We start from the raw sequence: 19,029 nt of genomic DNA on the forward strand, positions 1-19,029 counted from the left end.
TATATGCATATAATTTTACCTATTTCATTCAAAAACATATAAGCAAATGGAGTAATGTTCTCATAGTATTAACTATTTTGTTTAAATGCAAAAGTTTATCTGTACTTGTTTCATGGGAAAATTTAAGTTTAAAATAATGCAGAAACTTTTATATAAAAATACAAAATTATCCTCATTCAGTAACTTTAACACACTTTAAGCCTAATAAAGTGGGAAGAATCACAGAATATTTATATTGTTCTATTTCACCACATAAGCTATCAGAGATACCTTTTCCATGAATCCTTATGAAACTCTGAGAAAAATGCGTGATTATGAGGTTTATTTAAATTTAATTTGGAGAATTATACAATCAGTCAAGAAGCATACATTCTTCATTCTACATAAAATAATGAAATGGTTACTTATCCATTGAATTTTTTTGGTGAATTACAGTCATATTTCTATCAGGTCAAGTGACAATCTATGTATGAGAGATTAATCTGACACAAGACAGTGAAGCTTAATCCTTCAATATATCATAATCTACTTACTCTGTATGCTAGAAGAATTTCACATTTTAAAATTACACAGGAAGTAATGCTAAACATGTACATAGAACAAAAGCAATTTTCCTAAAATATTTAGTTTTAATATCTACATAGCATGAATGGACTTATTTTAAAAGGTGAAATACAATGCTTATTTAATTTTATGGGGTAGAATTAAAATCATCATTTGATAACATTTTATAATTTTTTTAAACTTTTTAAAATTTTTGAGGGTACAGAGTAGATGTATATATTTACAGGGTACATGAGATGTTTTGATACAGGCATGCAATGTGAAATAAGCACATCATACAAATGGGGTATGTATCCCCTCAAGCATTTATTCTTTGAGTTACAAATAATCAAATTACATTATTTAGGTTATTTAAAAAATAAATTTAAGTTATTATTGACTATTGTCACCCAATTGTGCTATCAAATAGTAGGTCTTATTCATTCTTTCTATTTTTTTTTTGTACCTATTAACCATCCCTACTTCCTCCCTAACCTCCTACTACGCTTCCCAGCATCTGGTAACCATCCTACTACTCTCTGTGTTCGTGAGTTCAATTGACATGATTTTTAGATCCCACAAATAAGTGAGAACATGCTGAAATCTTCAATCCAGAGATTTACTTAAGATAATTCTATCTAGACATCAATATGTTCTCATTTTGTGACCACTCTATGAAGCTACCATTACTGTGTTCACATAATTCACAAGTACAGTGGAAGACACTGAGACTTAAAAAAAAAATCCTTTGCTTTATCTGTGATTATTCACATTACATATAAAAATTAAAATTATTCACAACATGTATCAGAGATGCCAATAATTTCTTCTTTGAGAATCTGTCCTGCTTATAACCCTGGAAGGAACAGATCCTTTGTACTATTTGACCCTGTTCCTTCACTCCCAACCCTGTCCCCAGAACATAAATGACTGAAGCAATTAGATACTCTTTCTTGGGGATTTGGAATTAGAACATGAACACTTAATTACGTGTGGGAGAGCCAGAAGTCATGTAGACTCTGGGTCTGAGGCTATCATTCTGAGATGGTCACGATGAGACCGTAACTAAGAACTTCCAAAAACATGACAACAAAGAAACAACCCCAAAACTCCTTATATTCCTTTTAAAATATCTAAGAGCTGCTGCTTTTTCAAGTGTGAGAAACCAGGGGAAAATGGCACCATTAAATAGATATTGTCTTCTACCTCTCAGCAATCTTCAGACAGTCACTAAAGCTATGAAACTTCCTCAGCTCAGAAAACTCTTTTTATTCTCATTCTTACAGAATGTTAATGTGAAGATTTAATCTGGGTATCTACCTTATTTACTTCTTCCAGTTTAGTGTGATTTTGTTTTTAAAATTCATTAATATTAGATTATTTTATTATATTATTTAAACATTGTATCACTTTATTATTCAATCTTTTACCTTCTGGTTTTAATTGGCTTATATTGATTAATCTTAGCATACATTATTGTCTTACCATTTTTGCTATCTTATCACTTTAAACTCATATTTTTATCCTCTTATGAATACTTAAGTTTGCATTCATTTCTTTTTATTTCTTTCATATGCAATATATATCTTAAATTTGTTTATTGATAATTATACAAATGTATGGAGTACATATGATAGTTTTATACATGCATACAATGTGCAATGATCAAATCAGGGTAATTAGGATATCTATTACCTCAAACATTTATAATTTGTTTTGGGAACATCTCAAATCTTCTAACTTTTTTGAAATATACAGTTAGCAGAAGTGCCCTTTCTTCCTTTCTGATGTAGGCCTACTTGGTTGTTGTCGAAATGGGCAAGTTTGTGAAACCTGGGAGAGTGGTGCTGGTCCTGGCCTGATGCTACTCTGGACTCAAAGCCAACACATCATCATGTAGAACATCGATGACGGCACTTCAGATCACCCCTACAACCGTATCTCTGGTGTCTGGAATTGACCACTGTCCCTACAAAGTGACAGGTGCCATAGGCAAGAAGATCACCAAAAGGTCAAAGATCAAGTCTGTTGCACAAATTTATAAATACAATCATTTCATGCCCACAAATACTCTGTGATATCCCCTGGGGCAAAACTGTCTTCAACAAGGATGGCTTCAGAGACCCTGCTCTTAAACACAAGGCCCAGTGGGATTATTGTTAACTATAGTCATGCTACTGTGCTATACAACCCTAGCACTTTTTCCTTCCATCTAATTATTTTATACCCATTAACCAACCTTTCTTCCACTGCACCCCTTCCCAGCTCTAGAACCATCGGAGAACAGATATCTCTTAATCTTATTATTTTTCCTCTAAATTTAAGAATATATATTCATGATGGAACATTTGAAAAAATTACATAAGTTATTACAAAATAAAATTAAAAATGTGTGCTTCCTTTCATTGTCCTTTATTATAAATATATTTTTCTGATAAAACTAGGGTCACATAATATGTATAGTTTACTATCCTGTTTTTTGTAATGAGCATTTTGTAATTACACTTAAACATTTATCTGTTGATTAACATTTTAATCACTTTTCAGTTTAAGGTTTATATTAATACTAATGTCTTTTTGTTGTTTATATATACATATTTCTGGTTATTTCCTTAGGACAAACTGGAATGTTGTGTGAAAGAAAATAAGTATTTTTAAGAATTGTAAAATACATTACCACATTGTTTTCCACAAAGTTTTATAAATTCTGAGGAAACATGTTTGTATGTGGTATTTTTTAAACTGAATCCTCAATATATTGGTTTCATTTTTCTCTGTAAATTTGACAAGCTATTTTCATTGCACTTATTATATTGTGAACAATTTTTCAAATATGTCTCATTTTATTTTTTGAAAACTTTATATTCTACCTTCTAAAGTAGAAATATCTTTATTAATTTTTCTAAGTACAAAAATTATAGGTCTTCCGAGAGCTGGTTGGAAGGCAGAGTAAAACCACATCACAGTTTCTCTTTGTCAAAGCCTAACAAAAGCAATTTAAGAGTACTTTAAATGGCAAAAAAAACCAAACAGTAAAGGATAAACGATATGCTATGAATCTTCACAAAATAATAACTAAGGAAATCTGTGGGATGGCTATAATCTCTATCCCAAAGAAGAGGTTCTAAGAAAAGAAGCAGCTTCAGAAAAATCATGAGGCGAGTTGATTCAAGATGACTGACTAGATCCTACTAGTATGCACCTCATCCATGGAAAGGAACCAAAATATCATATAGATACTTACAGTTAGAATAGATCCTCTAGGAGAAAACACTGGAATTCAACCGAGAAGTTCTAGGAAGCACCGAAAGCAAGGAAAGGACAGAAATGAGGCAGGCTCCTTGGCCAAGATGCACTGGAAGCCAGGAGAAGCTCTGTGACACAGAGAAAAGGTAAGTCAGAGACCCCAAGGGTCCACACTCCTGCCACGAACTCTTACAATCCTAGCTAGAGGAGAGCCCCTTGACACTCATGGGCCTTGAGACTCACATAGGGAGCTGCCTAAAGATTGTGCAGAGGCATTGCTACAGAGAGGGAGCTGACACTGTGACCCACAGGCCCCTAAGCCTTGAGTAGCTACCACAAGGCACCATTCTGAGACCCTAGTCCCAAAAGGACTGTGTCCTGCCCTGGAGCCGATGCTACTGCTGCTACTCCCAGGCCAAGGAGGGAGAGGGGAGGCTGAGCACTTTCATGTGCCCCAAAGACAAATCCGATGACTGCTGCTGCTGCAAGCTGTTGCAGGACTGAAGTGCAAGAAAATCATACACTCCAGAACTGTCTGCGTTTGCTGCTCCCACTGAGAGTGGCCCCACTTTCCCCAGTGGCAGGCTTCTGCAGCACAGTTGCCACTGTCCCTATCTGAGCATTTTTCCAGTGGCCTAGAGACAACTCTACCCCTATTATCATAGCTAGTGCCTAAACACACTACCAGGGACCTGATAACAAGTCTGCTGGACCAGTGTGTCCCCCTAATACTTGAGCATGCTGTCCAGGTGCCTAAAAATTGCCCAACCCAGCCCATCACTGTTGACATCTGAGCACTCCTCCTGAGGTCTGAGATCAGGCTGATGCAACTGGTCAATACCACCACAGCTGGCACCCAAACACATATGCCACCTGTGGATCAGAGGATTGGTCTTCCCAACCCATTGCAGCCACCACCAACAGCAGCTTGAACCACTTGGGTTCCAGTGATTTGCCCCACCACTGCCACTACCATCACCCACATCACACCTGCTGCCCAGGAGCCCAAGAACATCCCCACATGCCTGGCCTACCACTGCCAGTGCCAGCATCCAAGCAAACCACCTGGAGGCCCAGGAACCAGCCATCTGGACCCACTAATGCTAGAATCAGCATACACCACTCCAGGGCTCAAGGATAATCACCAGTCTACCACTGCCACCCCTGGGGCCCAAAGACTGGCCTACCTGGCATCCCAGTCCCGAGCAAAACTTCAGCACAACCTCCACTAATAATTGCACCTAAGCTACACAGAAGTCACAGGTACCACTAACACTGTTTATAGCCAAAGAAACCATACAGGAACTACACTACTGCATGCACCCGAATCAACACCAAAGTGCCCTACCCAACCAACGTCATAGATACATCTTCAGGAAAAAGTCCTCCACTACAAAGGCAAATTCAAAAATGTGGAAGAAGCAACAGTTACACCAGATGTACAGATATCAATAAAAGAACATAAGAATCACAAAAAAGCAAAGAAATATGACACCCCCAAAGAAACACAATAATTCTCTAGCAACAGATACCAATTAAAAAGAAATTCGTTAAACCTTAGACAAAGAATTCAAAATGCTCATTTAGAGAGGCTCGATGAGATACAAGAAAATTCTGAAAAACAATACAAAGAAATTTGAAAAACAATTCAGGATATGCACGAGAAATCTACCAGATAGATATTTTTTAAAAGGATCAAACAAATTCTGGAATGGAGAATTAATTGAAATACAAAATACATTCAAAAGCTTCAACAATAGACTAGTTTAAGCAGAAGAAAGAATCTCAGAACTTGAAGACGGGTTTTTTGAAATAGTCCAATGAGAGAAAAATAAAGAAAAAAAAAAGGATTTAAAGGAATAAGCAAAGTCTTTGTGACATCTGGGACAACATAAAGCAACCAAATATTTGAATGACTGGTGTCCCCAAGGGCAAAGGGAGAATGAAAGGCCTAGAAAACCTATTTGACAAAATAATTGATAAAAACTTCCCAAGTCTGGCAGGAGACTGACATGCAGATCCAGGAAGTTCAGAGATTCCCCCAACAGATAAAATGCAAAAAGGCTTACTCCACAGCACGTTATAATCAAAATGTCTAAAGTCAAAGACAAAGACAAGATTCTAAAAACAGAAAGAGGCAAGTATCGATATATCTATAAAGGAAACCCCATCACTGGATTTCTCAGCTGAAACCTTACACCCCAGAGGAGAATGGAATGACATATTCAACAAGCTGAAAGAAAGAAACTGCCAAGCAAGGATACTATATCCACCAAAATAAGCCTTCATAAATGAAGAAATAAGGTCTTTCCCAGACAAGCAAACACTAAGGGAATTCATCACCCCTGGGCCAGATCTATAAAAAATGCTCGAGGAAGTCCTAAACCTGGAAATGAAAGGATGACATTTATCATCAAGAAAACACATGAAACTATAAAACTCACTCATAAACCAAATACAAATAAAGAAGAGAAAGGACTCAAAAGGTATCACTATAGAAAACTATCAAACTACAATAACCAGCAATAACAGAAAAAGAAAAAAAAACACAAAGAATACAGAAAACCACACGAAAACGATTAACAAGAACAAATAAAAAACCTCACATGTCAATAATAACCTTGAATGTAAACAGATTAAATTCTCCACTTAAAAGATAGAGACTGGCTGAATGGATAAAGAAACAGGAACCAACTATATGCTGCCTACAGGAAATGCACTTCCCCTGTAAAGACAAATATGACTCAAAGCAAAGGAATGGAAAAAAATATTCCATATACACGGAAACCAGAAGCAAGCAGAAGAAGCTATACTTACATCAGAGAAAACAGACTTCGAGTCAAAAACATTTTAAAAAGATGTAGAATGTCATTATATGATGATAAAGGTATCAATCCCACAAGAGGATACAATAATTCTAGACATATGTGCACCCAATACTGCAGCACAGATTCATAAAGCAATATTACTAGATCTAAAGAGAGAGATAGACTCCAATTTAATAATAGTAAGGAACTTCAACACTCTATTCTCAGCATTAGTCAGATCATGTACACAGAAAATCAACAAAGAAGCATTCAATTTAAACTGGACTTTAGACCAAATGGTCCTAAAGACATTTACAGAACATTTTATCAAACAACTGCTGAATATACATTCTTCTTATCAGCACATGGAACAGTCTCTAAGATATGTTAGGCCACAAAAGAAGTCAACATTTTTAAAAAATCTAAATGATATCAAGTGCCTTCTCAGACCACAATAAAATAAAAGTAGAAATCAACACCAAGAGGAACTTTGGAAACTACGCAAATATGTGGAAAATTAAACAACATGCTCCTGAACAACCATTGGGTTACAGCAAAGAGGGAATTTTATTACAATACCTACATCAAAAAGGTAGAAACATTTCAAAAAAAAAACAACCTAACAATACAATTAAAGGAACTAGAAAACCAAGAACAAACCAATCCCCAAATTGGCAGAAAGAAAAAATAAAGATCAAAGCAGAACTAAACAAAATAGAGACTAAGAAAACAATACAAAGGAGCAACAAAATGCAAAGTTGGTTCTTCAAAAAGATAAACAAAATTGCTAAACTGCTAGTTAGACTAACCAAGAAAAAAAAAGAGAGAAGACTCAAATAAACAAAATCAGAAAAATGAAACAGTACAACTGATACCACAGAAATACAAAAGATCACAGACTATTATATACAACTCTACACTAACAAACTGAAAAACATAGAGGAAATGAATAGATTGCTGAAAATATACATGCTACCAAGACTGACTCAAGAAGAAATAGAAAACCTGAGCAGGCTGGGTGTGCTGGCTCATGCCTATAATCCTAGCACTTTGGGAGACCAACAGGGGCAGATCACTTGACGCCAGAGGTTTGAGATCAGCCTGACCAACATGGTGAAACCTCATTTCTACTAAAAATACAAAAATTAGCATGCATGTTGGTACATGCCTGTAATCCCAGCAACTCAGGAGGCTGAGGCAGGAGAATTGCTTGAACCTGGGAGGCAGAGGTTGAGTGAGCCGAGATCATACCATTGCACTCCAGCCTGGTTGACAGAGGGAGACTCCATCTCAAAAACAACAACAACAAAAATCAAAAACCTGAGCAGACCAGTAATGAGTGTCAAGATTGAATCAGTAATAAAAAGTCTCCAAAGAAAAGCCCAGGACTGGATATACTCACAGTCAAATTCTATTACTGTAGAAAGAAGAATTAATACCTATCTTCCTGAAACTATCCTAGAACACTGAAGAGGAAGCTCTCCCTAACTCGTTCTGAGAGGCCAACATCACCCTGATACTAAAACCAGACAATAACACAATAAAAAAGGAAAATGACAGGCCAATATCCCTGATGAACATAGATATAAAAATCCTCAACAACATTGTAACAAACTGAATCCAGCAACCCAGCAAAAAGGCAATAGACCATGACCAAGTGGGATTTATACCAGTGATGCAAGGATGGTTCAAGATATGCAAACGTCAATAAATGTGACATATCACATCAACAGAATGAAGGAAAAAAAAATATGATCATCTTAATAGATGCAGAAAAAAGGCATTTGATAAAATTCAACATCCCTTCATGGTAAAAACTCTCAACAAACTAGGAATAGAAGAAACATACCTCAAAATAATAAAGACCAAGTATAACAAACACATTGGTAACATCATACTGAACGGGAAAAAAGCTAAAAGCCTTTTCTCCAAGATCTAGAAAAAGACGAGGCTGTCCACTTTTACCACTTCTATTCAATGTCATAATGTAAGTCCTAGCCAGAGCAACCAGGGAAGAGAAAGAAATAAAAGGCATCCAGATTGGAAAAGAGGAAGTCAAATTGTACTCCTTTACTGATATGATCCTATATTTAGAAAAACCTAAAGATTCCACCAAAAACTTCCTGGATTAGATTAATAAATTCAGTAATTGTATGCAAAATCTGCATTAAAAAAATCAGTAGTTTCCATATACCAATAATCAACTAGCTGAGAAAGCAATCAAGAAAGCAATCCCATTTAAAATAGTTACAAAAAAAAATCTAGTAATGCTTCTAACCAAGGAGGTGAAATATGTATACCAGGAAAACAACAAAACATTAATGAAATAAATTGAAGAGTACACACACAAACAAATGGAAAGACATCCCATGCTCATGGACTGGAAGAATTAATCTCATTAAAATGACTAAACTGCCCAAAGCAATCTATAGATTCAATATAATCCCTATCAAAATACCAATGTCTTTTTTATAGAATTAAAAAAAAATCCTAAAATTCATATGGAACAAGAAAGGAGCATGAATAGCCAAAGCAATCCTGAGCAAACAAAGTGAGAGGCATCACACTGCCTGACTTCAAAATATATTAAAAGGCTATAGTAACCAAAACAGCATGGTATTGGTATAAAATCAGACATATAGACCAATGAAACAGAAGAGGGAACCAAGAAATAAATCCACATGTTTACAGCCAACTAATTTTCAATGAAGGCACCAAGAACATATATTGGGGAAAGAACACGATCTTGAATAAATGGTGCTGGGAAAACTGAATATCTATACACACAGGAATGAAACTGGACCCTTCTCTACGTGTAAAATCAACTCAAGATTAATTAAAGACTTAAATATAAGACCCCAAGCCATAAAACTACTGGAAGAAGACATAGGGGAAACACTTAAGGACAACTGGTAGGCAGATTTTATGCCTAAGACCTCAAAAGCACAGACAATAAAAACAAAAATAGACAAATGGGACTATATTAAACCAAAAAGCTCCTGCACAGCAAAGGAAACAATCAACAGAGTGAAGAGGCAACTTGTTGAATGGGAGAAAATATTTGCAAATTATTCACCTAATAAACTAACATCCAGAATATACAAGAAATTCAAACAACAGGAAAAAAAAATCCCCTGAAACAATGGGCAAAGGATCTGAATAGATATTTGTTATAAGAAGACAAACAAATGGCTAACAAGTTTATGAAGATAAAAGTTCAACATCAGTAATTATCAGGGAAATGCAAATGAGAACTTCAATGAGAGATCATCTTACCCCAGTTAGAATGGCTGTTATTAAAAAGACAAAAAATAACAGATGCTGGTGAGGGTGCTGAGAAAAGGGAATTCTTATACACAGTTGGTGGGAATGTAAATTAGTAAAACCACTATGAAAACCAGTGTGGACATTTTTTAGAAAACTAAAAACAGAACTACCCTATGATCTGGCAATCCCACTAATGGATATTTATCCAAGGAAAAGAAATCTGTATATCAAAAGGATACCTGCACTGGCATATTATATGGCACCATTATATGGAACCAACCTAAGTGTCTATCAACAGATAAATGAATAAAGGAAATGGTGGTATATATACACAATGGAATACTAGTCAGCCCGAAGAATGAATTCCTGTCATTTGCAACAACATAAATGGAACTGGAGGACATTATGTTAAGGGAAATAAGCCAGACACACAAACTCTCAGGCACATCATTTAAAATACAGGCAGTGCTAACTATCCCCAACAATAAACAGGAATTTAGCAAAACCAAACACCAAACACACAAAGACAGATAACGTGTTCTCACTCATATGTAGGAGCTAAAAATGTTGGTCCCACAGAGGTAGTGAATAGAATGATAGATACCAGAGAGTGGGGTGAGTGTGGGTGGGAGAGTGGCATAAAGAGAGGTTGGTTAGTAGGTACAAACATACAGTTAGATAGAAGAAATAAGCTCCAATATTTAATAGCAGAGTAGGGTGACTATAGTTAGCAAGAATATATTACATATTTCAAAGTAGCTAGAAGAGCAGATGTGAAATGTTCCCAACACGTAGAAATGATAAATATCCAAGGTGATGGATACCCCAAATACCCTGGCTTGATCATTATAGTCTATACATGTAAAAATACTCATATGTATCCCATAAATATGTAAAATATTTTATTGCTGCACATTATAATTAATTAAATTTATTTATTTTGGTAACAAAAATAAAAATTATGAGGTTTCTCACTGGTGCCCCAATTTGGAAAAAAGCAGACTGAGGAAATGAATAAGTGAGTAAGTGGCTCATGGAAAAGAAACCAAAACTATCTTTTTATTTTTATTTATTTATTTATTTATTTATTTATTTATTTATTTATTTATTTATTTTGAGACAGAGTCTCACTCTGTAGCCCAGGCTGGAGGGCAGTGGTGCAATCTGGGCTTGCTGCAACCTCCGCCTCCCAGGTTCAAGCAATACTCTTGCCTCAGCCTCCCAAGTAGCTGGGACTACAAGCATGCACCACCACACCCAGCTTATTTTTGTAGTTTTAGTAGAGACAGGGTTTCACCATGTTGGCCAGGCTGGTCTCAAACTCCTGACCTCAAGTGATCCACTCACCTTGGCTTCCCAAAGTGCTGGGATTACAGGCGTGAGCCACCACACCCAGCTGAAAATATTTTTAGAGTAGACAAACTCTACATAAAAAAGCTAGATTCTAGTGAGGAAATGAGGTACTCTCAGACGCATCATTTAAAATACAGGCAGAGCTAACTATCCCCAACATTAAATAGGAATTTACCAAAACCAAACACAAAAGGAATGTGAATTGTTATAAACTATAAGTATTGAGGTGGAAATGAGTAAGTAAAATGGGGTAGGATGTTTTTCCCTAATGGAAGAAAAGGCACTAGAGTTACATAACACATTGGAGGAAAACATGTCAACCCTGAGCACATCCCACACAGGAAAAGGATACCCACTCATCAGGAGGAATGAACCCTGGTCAAGGACACTTAATAAAACCTGAAAGAGGAAACAAAACCCATGTCCTTTACAAAAACTTGCAAAACCTCAGCTGAATAACTCTCCCTACTCCCCTCACATTCCCAACTTTACGAGTACAGAAAGCAGGTACAAGGCATTATCCAACCACCAAACTGTAGCTCAGAAAAGACAAACTGGTCACAGAGAAGTCTAGAAAAATTCATCCATATTGCAGTAGAGCAAATAGAAAGTTGGGGTAAGGACCCAGACCTTAAGAATGAACAAGATAAGGCCGGGCGCAGTGGCTCACGCCTGTAATCCCAGCACTGTGGGAGGCTGAGGTGGGCAGATCACGAGGTCAGGAGATCAAGACTATCCTGTGAATGGTGAAACCCTGTCTCTGCTAAAAATACAAAAAATTAGCTGAGCGTGGTGGTAGGTGCCTGTAGTCCCAGCTACTCAGGAGGCTGAGGCAGGAGAATGGCATGAACCCAGGAGGCAGAGCTTACAGTGAGCCGAGATCGCGCCACTGCACTCCAGCCTGGGCAACAGAGCGAGACTCCGTCTCAGAAAAAAAAAAAAAAAGAATGAACAAGATAAAAGAAATAGCAAATCAACTAGAAAATCATAGAGTAGCATAATGAAAAGAAGAAAACTGTCTATATGGAAAATCCAAAGACAGAAGCTTAGATTATTGAGTTGAGTTGTTTTTTTTTTTTTTGGAGATGGAGTCTTGCTCTGGAGTCTCGCTCTGTTGCCCAGGCTGGAGTGCAGTGGTGCGATCTCAGCTCACTGCAACCTCCGCCTCCCGGGTTCAAGCAATTCCTCTGCCTCAGCCTCCCGAGTAGCTGGGATTACAGGTGCGCACCACCACACCCTGCTAATTTTTGTATTTTTACTAGAAACGGGGTTTCACCATGTTGGTCAGGATGGTCTCGAACTCCTGACCTCATGATCCACCCACCTCGGCCTCCCAAAGTGCTAGGATTACAGGCATGAGCCACCGCGCCCAGCCAAGTTGTTCTTTTCTAAGTGTTACAGGAAAGGCATCTGGATCCAGACCCCAAGAGAGGGTTCTTGGATCTTGTGCAAGAAAGAATTCAGGAAGAGTCCACAGAGCAAAGTGAAAGCAAGTTTATTAAGAAAGTAAAGGAATAAAATAATAGCTATTCCATAGACAAAGCAGCCTGAGGGCTGCTGGTTGCCCATTTTTATGGTTATTTCTTGATTATACGCTAAACAAGGGGTGGACTATTCGTGCCTCTCCTTTTAGACCATATAGGGTAAGTTCCTGATGTTACCATGGCATCTGTAAACTGTCATGGTACTGGTGGGAGTGTGGCAGTGAGGACAACCAGAGGTTACTCTCATGACCATCTTGGTTTTGGAGGGTTTTGCTGGCTTCTTTACTGCAACCTGTTTTATCAGCAATGTCTTTATGACCTATATATTGTGCCAACCTCCTATCTTATCCTGTAACTTAGAGTGCCTTAACCATCCGGGAATGCAACCCAGTAGGTCTCAGCCTCATTTTACCCAGCTCCTATTCAAGATGGAGTTGCTCTGGTTTAAACGCCTCTGACATAAGCGTTTAATTCTATTAATTTTCCTCTATTTTTAGGCCAGGCACAGTGGCTCATGACTGTAATCTCAGCATTTTGGGAAGTCAAGGTGGGCAGATCACCTGAGGTCAGGAGTTTCGAGACTAGCCTGCCCAACATGGTGAAACCCCGTCTCCACTAAAAATACAAAAATTAGTCAGGCATTGTGGCGGTGTGCGCCTGTAGTCCCACCTACTCGGGAGGCTGAGGTACAAGAATCACTTGAACCTCGGAGGCAAAGATTGCAGTGAGCTGAGATCATGCCACTGCACTCCAGCCTGGGAGATAGAGTGAGACTCTGTCTCAAAAATAAAAATAGAAATAAAAATAATAAATTTCTGTCTATTTTTAGTGCTATAAATTTCCCTGTATTCTGTATCCCACAAATTATGTTATGTTGTATTTTCATTTAATTCAAACTATGTCAATTTCTCATGAGATGTCTTTGACCCATGAGTTATTTAGAACTATGTTGTTTACTTTCTAAATATTTTCAGACTTTCTAGATATCTTTTTTTGATATTTTTCTAGTTTAAATCCATTATTGCCAGAGAACAGACTTTGCAGGATTTCAATTTTTTTAAATGTGTTAAGGTTTGTTTTATGAACCAGAATATTGTTTATTTTGGTCAGGGGAGTGCAAACTACGGCCTTTGCACCAAACCCCACCGCTGACAATTTTTGTATGGCGCATGTACTAGGGATTATATTTATATTTTAAATGACTGAAAATATCAAAAGAAGAATATTTCATGATGTGAAAATTACATGAAATTCAAATGTCAGTGTCCATGTATAAACTTTTATTGGAACATAGTCACACCCATTTATTTATGAATTATCTAAGGCTGAGTTTGCACTACAATGACAGAACTGAGTAGTTGTGACACAGACCACACGGCTCACAATGCTTAAAATATTTACTATCTGGCACTTTACACAAAATATTTGCTGACCCCTTATCTTGGTATGTTCCATGAGTATTTGAAAAGAATATATATTTGGCTCTGTTGGGTGATATGTTCTTTAAATTCAATTAGATCTAGTTGATTGATGGTGTTATTCAATTGTTGATCTTCTCTTTTTTTTTTTTTTTTTTTTTGAGGCAGAGTCTCACTCTGTCACCCAGGCTGGAGTGCAGTGGTATGATCTTGGCTCATTGCAACCTCTGCCTCCCGGATTCAAGCAATTCCCCTGCCTCAGCCTCCCGAGTAGCCGAGACTACAGGCATGTACCACCACACCTGGCTAATTTTTGTACTTTTAGTAGAGATGGGGTTTCACCATGTTGGCCAGGCTGGTCTCGAACTCCTGACTTCAAGTGATCTGCCCACCTCGGCCTCCCAAAGTGCTGGGATGACAGGTGTGAGCCACCATGCCCGGCCTCTCTCTTCTTTCTTTATCACTTAGGATAGTGATTGGAGTGGATAGGAAAAGAGTCTTGAAGTCTCCACCTACAAGTGGATTTTCCCATTTCTCCTTTCTACCAGTTTTTGCTCCATGAATTTCAAAGCGCTGTTGTTAGGCACACAGTTGTTTTAAATTGGTAGAGTCTTCTTGGCAAATAGACCCCTTTATCAGTATGTAATGCACCTACTAATTTTCCTTGTACTGAAATCTATTTGGTGAGGTATCATCCAAGTATCTTTTGATTAGTATTTGCAAGGTATATCTTTTTCCATCCTCTTGTTTTAATCTGTCTGTATCATTGTATTTAAAGTGGGTTTCTTGTATAGACAGATATTGTGGGGTCTTTTTATTATTATTATTGAATCTGACAATTGCTGTATTTTAGTTCTTGTATTCAGACCACTTATATGCATATAGATATAGATACAGATATGTTTGGATTTAGGACTACCATTTTATTGTTTTCTGTTTGTCTCTGTTTTCTTCTGTTTCCCATTTCCTGCCTTTTTGACAATTTGAATATTATTTAGTATTTGATTTAAATTTATCTATTGTGCTATTACTATATATCTTTGTATCTTTTTTAGTGGTAGCTTTAGGGATTACAATAAAAACTACTCAGTCTTCTTAGAATCACAATTTAACAATTAAAGTAGACTATAGAAACATTACCATCATATAGGTCCTTTTGCTCTCCCCTTTGTGTTATAGTTATCTATATATCTATACACATTGAAAACCCCATTAGACAGTGTTATTTTTTATTTCAACTGTAAAACATTTACTAAAGAACTAAAAAAAAAACTGTTTATGATATTTACCATTCCAGTTGTTCACACAAATGAACAGACTGGTACCACTGAAAATGCATAGTTACCTATCTCAGTTTGGTTCTCAGCTCTACCAAACAACCCTTCTTCACTTCCCTAGTCAGTTCCCTCCCATTCTTCTTTACTTTCCTGACACCTCCCATCCTGCTGTTTCTCTACTTGGTCTCAGCAAATGACCTTGCCTGCTATTTTAGTAAAAGACATCAGCTAAGAACTCCTCGAATTCTTGCTATCACACTTAAAGTGACATATACCCATAACTATCCATTTCTCGGAGCTGGATTAAAGGGTTGACTCACCAAATAGAAGCCTGAGCACCAGTCTTCAAGTGGCACTATAACATCACTGGAATAAACTGATAATAAAGAACCATTTAATGCAACTGCTTCATAACCAGGCAAATGTGTAATGGTCCCTAACTCCTCAAAGTTGAAAGTATTTTTAAAAAAAATTTTAATACCTCTTGCCAACATCAACCTATCCTCATCAAATATTTTTTGCAGACTGTACTATACAGTACTACTGAAGGTTGTACCACCAATCCTGATCCAGATGGTTAAAAGGGACTTAAAACTGATAGTCACAATCTCCAGAAAACTAGAAATTAAACCATGCATTGCATGGTGCTATTTACCAGGAGCAAGTAGTTTATTTTTTAAATTTAAATTTGAAATCTTTAATATGCCTCACAGGAAGCTGTCTGGTTCAGAAAACAGCACAAGAAAACTGATTAAAGAAAAAAATACAGAAAAGTGAGAAGCATGTTGCCAACACAAAAACCATAAAAGTAACCTGAAAATATATTTTGAACAAGACTTTTCGACTTTAATAATGTATTCAACAATATTATTGAGCACCAATTATATACCAGGTACAGTTCTGGGAAACCAAGGATATAATGGTAAACAGGACAAACAAGGTCCCTGCTCTTGTGGGATTTACATTCTAGGAGGAACAGATACCAAACATATAAATGAAGATGATACATAATAAACACTATTTTTAGAATAACATAGGGGGACACATAGAGAAGACTGGGGATAAAGAAGTTGCCAATAGAGATTAAAAGTAAGGAAAAGCCATATTGAGGTACAAAAGACCTAAAGGATAAAAAGGAAATAGCCATGCAAAGATAGAGAAGAGTAGAGAACAGCACATGCTAAGCAGAGGAAAGTGGCAAGTACCAAAAACAGAAACAAGGACCTCTCTGTGGCTGAAATGAACAAGGAAGTAAATTACAGGAGATGACTTCAAAAAGGGAGGGAGGAGTCAGATCAAGTATAGGCCACTACCCCAATCCTTAATGAGTGTGAATAAATAATGCTACCTAATTTTCAGTGGTAGTATATCAATGAGTTTTTAAATATATATATAAATTAAAATATTAAACTATGTTCTGTGCATGTTAATAAATCTTTTATTATGAACATACAGAGGTATGCAATATTTTTTACTAGGAAGTAAATATCTCCTTACTCTGAATAAAATATTAAACAAATATTTGAAGGAGAGTCTTTAGATTTTCCTTTCTACACTCCTACTATCATTACGGAACAGGAATCAATCACTTCTGGCCTCTGGAACTCATCTCTGTCCACCAGAGCCTCTGAGAGCTCATGCTGTTACACTTTGTTAAGAGAAAGGCTCCTCCTCTAGGTACACAATCTCTACACAAGGGCACAGGTTTAGCAGACAAAGCACACAATTTCAGTCCCTCCTCACCCACTTGGCCCAGCATCCTTATGCACAACCATTTAAGTTGGCCTTACTAACCACCTCCTCAGAAATCTTATTCTACCAGTTAACTCCTTTAGGCTGTAACTTCAACTACTCCCTCATGGGTAAAAGATACATATGTCAGAAACTGTCCAAAGTTATACCTTTGCCGTCAAGAAATGCTGAGCATTACTGTACTGTATATATACCATTATGTACTGCCAAAATCTTGACAGAGTGCTAAGGCTTTGAATGTTTTGTTAACTTAAAATAATCAAAGTTATAATAGTTCAAAAGCTCTCATCTTTTTATTAGGCTACCTATTTTTATTTGGGTAGCTTTAAAACCACGTATACACCTAGTTATTTGTAATCTACACCCTACTTCCTATGGTTGTGAGATAAATCACAGTTTGAGAATGAATTTTTGGATCATCTATAACTCCAACTACCATATATCTGAATTCTGGCATTACAGCTAATTATCCTGCCAAAAATAATGATGCAAAAACTGGCAGAGATGCTGATTTGTCTGTCAAGAAAATCTTTTTCAGATAATATAACATTTTAAAATTTCCTAGTCAGCACTTAAAACTTTCAAATGTTTCTAAGCAGAATAGCTTCCTTAACATGGAACCTATAAATTAATTACAGCAAACAGCAATTACAGCAAACAGCTCATTTGTTATTACACTTGCACAACTGGTAAGCTAAGAAAATAATGAAGACTAAATTTAATAGTCTAATAATATATTAAAATTCATACATAAGATAGTTCTCTAATTTAGAACATTTTAATTAACTGTAAAATATTTATTGTAATAATGTGCAAATTATGACAGTTATACAAAATGTTTGCTTCCTCCTCCCCTCCCCAATCTAAAAATATACTTATGAATTATAGGGGCCTGTAATAATTATCAGCAAATTAAACACTCTGCCTTTGGTCATACATTGAGACTGCCTGAAGTAACCCCATAGCACAGAGAGAATTTAGGCTTGAAAAATAAGCTGTAACATTTCAGATAAAAAAATCACAGCTAATTGGCTCTGAACAAAATGTTATATCCAGCTCTTCTTCAGCCATTTGTACAACAAAATTGACCCTTCTCATGCACCACTGATTTGGTATTCTCATATTACACAGGTAAGTAAAGAACCCTCAATTACAAAACACTTTCTACTTTTAATAGTAATCGTAAAGATAGTCCAATTTTTAAAAATTAAATATTACCCATAATCCCACTACCCTAAAAACAAATAGCTTTTATTTACCATATCTGAAATATGGTAATATGTGAAAAGACCAAATCCACGTCTGATTGGTGTACCTGAAAGTGATGGGGAGATGGAACCAAGTTGGAAAACACTCTTCAGGATATTATCCAGGAGAACTTCCCCAACCTAGTGAGGCAGGGCAACATTCAAATTCAGGAAATACAGAGAATGCCACAAAGATACTCCTCGAGAAGAGCAACCCCAAGACACACAACTGTTAGATTCACCAAGGTTGAAATGAAGGAATACGTTAAGGGCAGCCAGAGAGAAAGGTTGGGTTACCCACAAAGGGAAGCCCATCAGATTAACAGCGCATCTCTCAGCAGAAACTCTACAAGCCAGAAGAGAGTGGGGGCCAATATTCAACATTCTTAAAGAAAAGAATTTTCAACCCAGAATTTCATATCCAGCCAAACTAAGCTTCATAAGTGAAGGAGAAATAAAATATTTTACAGACAAGCAAATGCTGAGAGATTTTGTCACCACCAGGCCTGCCCTGAAAGAGCTCCTGAAGGAAGCACTAAACATGGAAAGGAATAACCGGTACCAGCCACTGCAAAAACATGCCAAATTGTAAAGACCATCGAGGCTAGGAAGAAACTGCATCAACTAATGAGCAA

The 19,029-nt window shown here is 36.7% G+C and overlaps 1 protein-coding gene across 5 annotated transcripts in view; it reads left to right on the forward strand.

The window, feature by feature from the left end:
• Positions 1 to 10,039, forward strand: part of WDPCP (WD repeat containing planar cell polarity effector) — a 730,102-nt gene extending 720,063 nt beyond the window's left edge. For 3 of the 5 annotated variants that reach the window (XM_034953245.3, XM_063594910.1, XM_055107900.2), the window contains one exon: positions 2,337 to 10,037. In XM_034953245.3, the coding sequence (XP_034809136.1) occupies positions 2,337 to 2,405 (69 nt within the window). In that variant the 3' untranslated portion in view covers positions 2,406 to 10,037. Of the gene's footprint in view, positions 1 to 2,336 lie in introns of all 5 variants that reach the window. The other 2 variants (XM_034953251.3, XM_034953250.3) reach the window with 2 other exon arrangements.
• Positions 10,040 to 19,029: the final 8,990 nt, after the last annotated feature.

This window comes from Pan paniscus, chromosome 12, assembly GCF_029289425.2.
Source record: "Pan paniscus chromosome 12, NHGRI_mPanPan1-v2.0_pri, whole genome shotgun sequence".
Taxonomy (NCBI): domain Eukaryota; kingdom Metazoa; phylum Chordata; class Mammalia; order Primates; family Hominidae; genus Pan; species Pan paniscus.